Source organism: Lactuca serriola, chromosome 7 (assembly GCF_051521515.1).
Source record: "Lactuca serriola cultivar US96UC23 chromosome 7, Lser_US96UC23_V15, whole genome shotgun sequence".
Lineage (NCBI taxonomy): Eukaryota > Viridiplantae > Streptophyta > Magnoliopsida > Asterales > Asteraceae > Lactuca > Lactuca serriola.
The window spans coordinates 54,910,372-54,913,045 of NC_136414.1; the positions used below are offsets into that span (position 1 = coordinate 54,910,372).

Sequence of the window (2,674 nt, forward strand, 5' to 3'; positions counted from 1 at the left end):
AAACTAATAACTCACCATCTACTTATTCTTGGCTCCTTGATATAGGATGTGGTTTTTACATTTGTTCTGATTTGCAGGGGTTAAAAGAAAGCGAGGAGGTGGAGCATGGGACGATGAATCTGATCACGGGAAATAGGCGATCTTCTCCTGTTACCAATATTGGGACTTATCAGCTTGCGCTTAGTAGTGATGTTGGTGATGGGTTTTATACAAACAATCCTATGTGTGCATGCAACCCTAATTGGATCTATGTTTTCACTATTAAACATACAACTTTATGAACACAAAAGGAAACAGTGGCGAATCTAGAACCAAAATCCATGCGGTTCCTTATGTAAATAAAACAAAAAAATATGAAAGTGTAAAAAATACTTGCGGTGACGGGTCGGGTTGTATGACTAAAATATTTAAACATCAGTTAAATAGTTATAATAAAGTTCTTACAATTGAACCCTACGAGGTCTTATATCTTGAAACATTGTCACAATTGCATCGTTACCAATACCTTTTAAAACATTTTTTTCCATATACGACACTAAACTATCACTCAAAAACCGATCACTCATTTTGTTGCGTATATCAGTCTTTATCAACTTCATTGCTGAAAATGCGCGTTCTACACTTGCTGTTGCTACGGGTAAGATCAATGCAAGTTTCATAAGAAGGTAAATCTTAGGAAATATTATATGCTTCTTTTCTTCAACCATCTTTTTGACAAGGTCTCCAATACTCTTCAAATCATTAAATCGTTCATCTTCTCGCACATCTTTAATGTAATTTCCAAGTTCCACTTCAAGAACTCGAAGATCGTATTCTGTTGGAAACTCTTCCAGATAAAGTGAAGCCATTTTCATTATTTTTTGTAAATCAAAGGCTTTGAAAGATTCACTTGGGCACAAACAAGCAATACAAAAAAATAAATTCGTGTTTGCTTCATTAAAGCAATGGTTCAGCTCTTGAAGTTGCATATCAATCACCTCCTTAAATACATCAACTTGATAATGGTGCAAGTTGTTAACCTTAAAAAAATATATACACATATATATTAATAACTAACGATAAAACACAATAAATTTATAAATCAATGTGGTAGTTGGTAATAAGAAACATTACTAACCTGTGAACCTCTGCGACGACTGTATCCATTAAAATATTCATATTCCAAATCCACAACTTTAACTTCGTTTTTAGCACAAAACAAAGTAACTTTCTCTAAAAGTGGTTCCCATCCTATATCCCTAATTTCTTGAATTGCTTTTTTTGAACTACTTACTTGATTCATGACATTTATGATATCTTGGTCTTTTCTTTGTAGTATTGTATTCAAATGATCCGTCACTCCCAAGATATCAATCATCAAATGTAGACAAAACACAAAATCAAACGATTTTAACCACTTTAAGATGCGGATTGCTTCAGCTCTACGATCACTATCACTCTCAAATTCACCAAGGTCTTCAAGTACATCACAAATGGAAGCATATATGGTTTGGATATTTAATAAAGATGCAAAATGAGAACCCTATCGAGTATCAGACGGTAGTTTAATACCAACTTCTTGATTCAAACTAGTACCACTCTCAAGCTCACCTAAAATAAACCACATAAAAATGAATTAGTCGAGTAATTAGTATAAACAAACAAAAATAAACCAAATAAACCATACCTTCAGCTAATGCTTCCATAACTTTATCTGCTTGTTTTTTTCTCAACTTAGCTCGTTGTTTGTAAGAAGATCCAATAATATTTAACAGTCAAGAAACCACATCAAAAAAATCATTAACCGTCTTGTGATTCTTTGCAACAAACACTAGGGCTAACTATAATTGGTGAGCAAAACAATGAACAAAGTGTGCAAATTTTGTTTCATTCATAATCAAAGTCTTCAATCCATTGAATGCACCACTCATATTACTAGCACCATCATAGCCTTGTCCTCTAATTCTACTAGGACTCAAATTCTGTTTTGAAAGCATATCATAAATGGTAACCTTTAGTGACAAAGCTGAAGTGTCATTAACATTTCTAAGGCCAATAAACCTTTCTACAACTTCACCTTTTCTATTGACAAACCGCAAAACCAATGCCATTTGTTCTTTACATGACACATCACGTGAATCGTCTACTAAAATTGCAAAAAAATCATTTCCAAGCTCTCCCATAATAACATTTAAAATTACATCTGAACATATCTTTATGGATTTCACCGCATTTCATTTGAGCATTTTTTGGGGCATTCTTTAACACAACACGATCTACAACATCACATCGATCGGATAACCACTGTAATAGTTGAAGAAAGTTACCTTAATTATCTGAGTCTTCCTTCTCGTTATGACCACGAAATGCTAATCCTTGTCGGAGTACGAACCTAACACAGTCAATTGAAGCATTCAAACGAGTACGATATTCTTTTTCTTGTAAAGTAGTTTGTTTCTCAAAAGCAGACGTGATGGATTGTCTTTGGTTCATCAAAATTTGACACTTTTGGATAGCAATAGTGTGTGGAGTTCCTTCTTTGTGTTTATCTATTCCTGATTTCCTATTCCAAGCTTTAAATCCAGATTTCACAAAATGATCTGATCCACCTTGATTTGGTATACTTGATTTGAATAGATAACAACACAAACTGAATGCAACATCCTCTTTTATACTATATTCTAACCAATATTTA

The 2,674-nt window shown here is 33.4% G+C and overlaps 1 protein-coding gene across 1 annotated transcript; it reads right to left on the reverse strand.

Moving 5' to 3' along the window:
• Positions 1-440: 440 nt before the first annotated feature.
• LOC145063974 (uncharacterized) lies at positions 441-1,685 on the reverse strand. Its single transcript, XM_079011519.1, has 4 exons — positions 1,667-1,685; positions 1,552-1,590; positions 1,118-1,455; positions 441-1,019 (listed from the first exon to the last, which is right to left on the reverse strand). The coding sequence occupies exons 1-4, from the start codon at positions 1,683-1,685 to the stop codon at positions 441-443; spliced, it is 975 nt and encodes a 324-aa protein (XP_078867645.1).
• Between the last annotated feature and the right edge of the window lie 989 nt (positions 1,686-2,674).

Excerpts from the sequence above, each read along its gene's own strand:
- LOC145063974 (XM_079011519.1), bottom strand. Across the intron at positions 1,456-1,551 it reads TAGTTTGAATCAAGAAGTTG|ACCTTGGTGAATTTGAGAGT; the intron begins GTATTAAACTAC and ends ATGTACTTGAAG. Across the intron at positions 1,020-1,117 it reads GTCGTCGCAGAGGTTCACAG|GTTAACAACTTGCACCATTA; the intron begins GTTAGTAATGTT and ends TATTTTTTTAAG.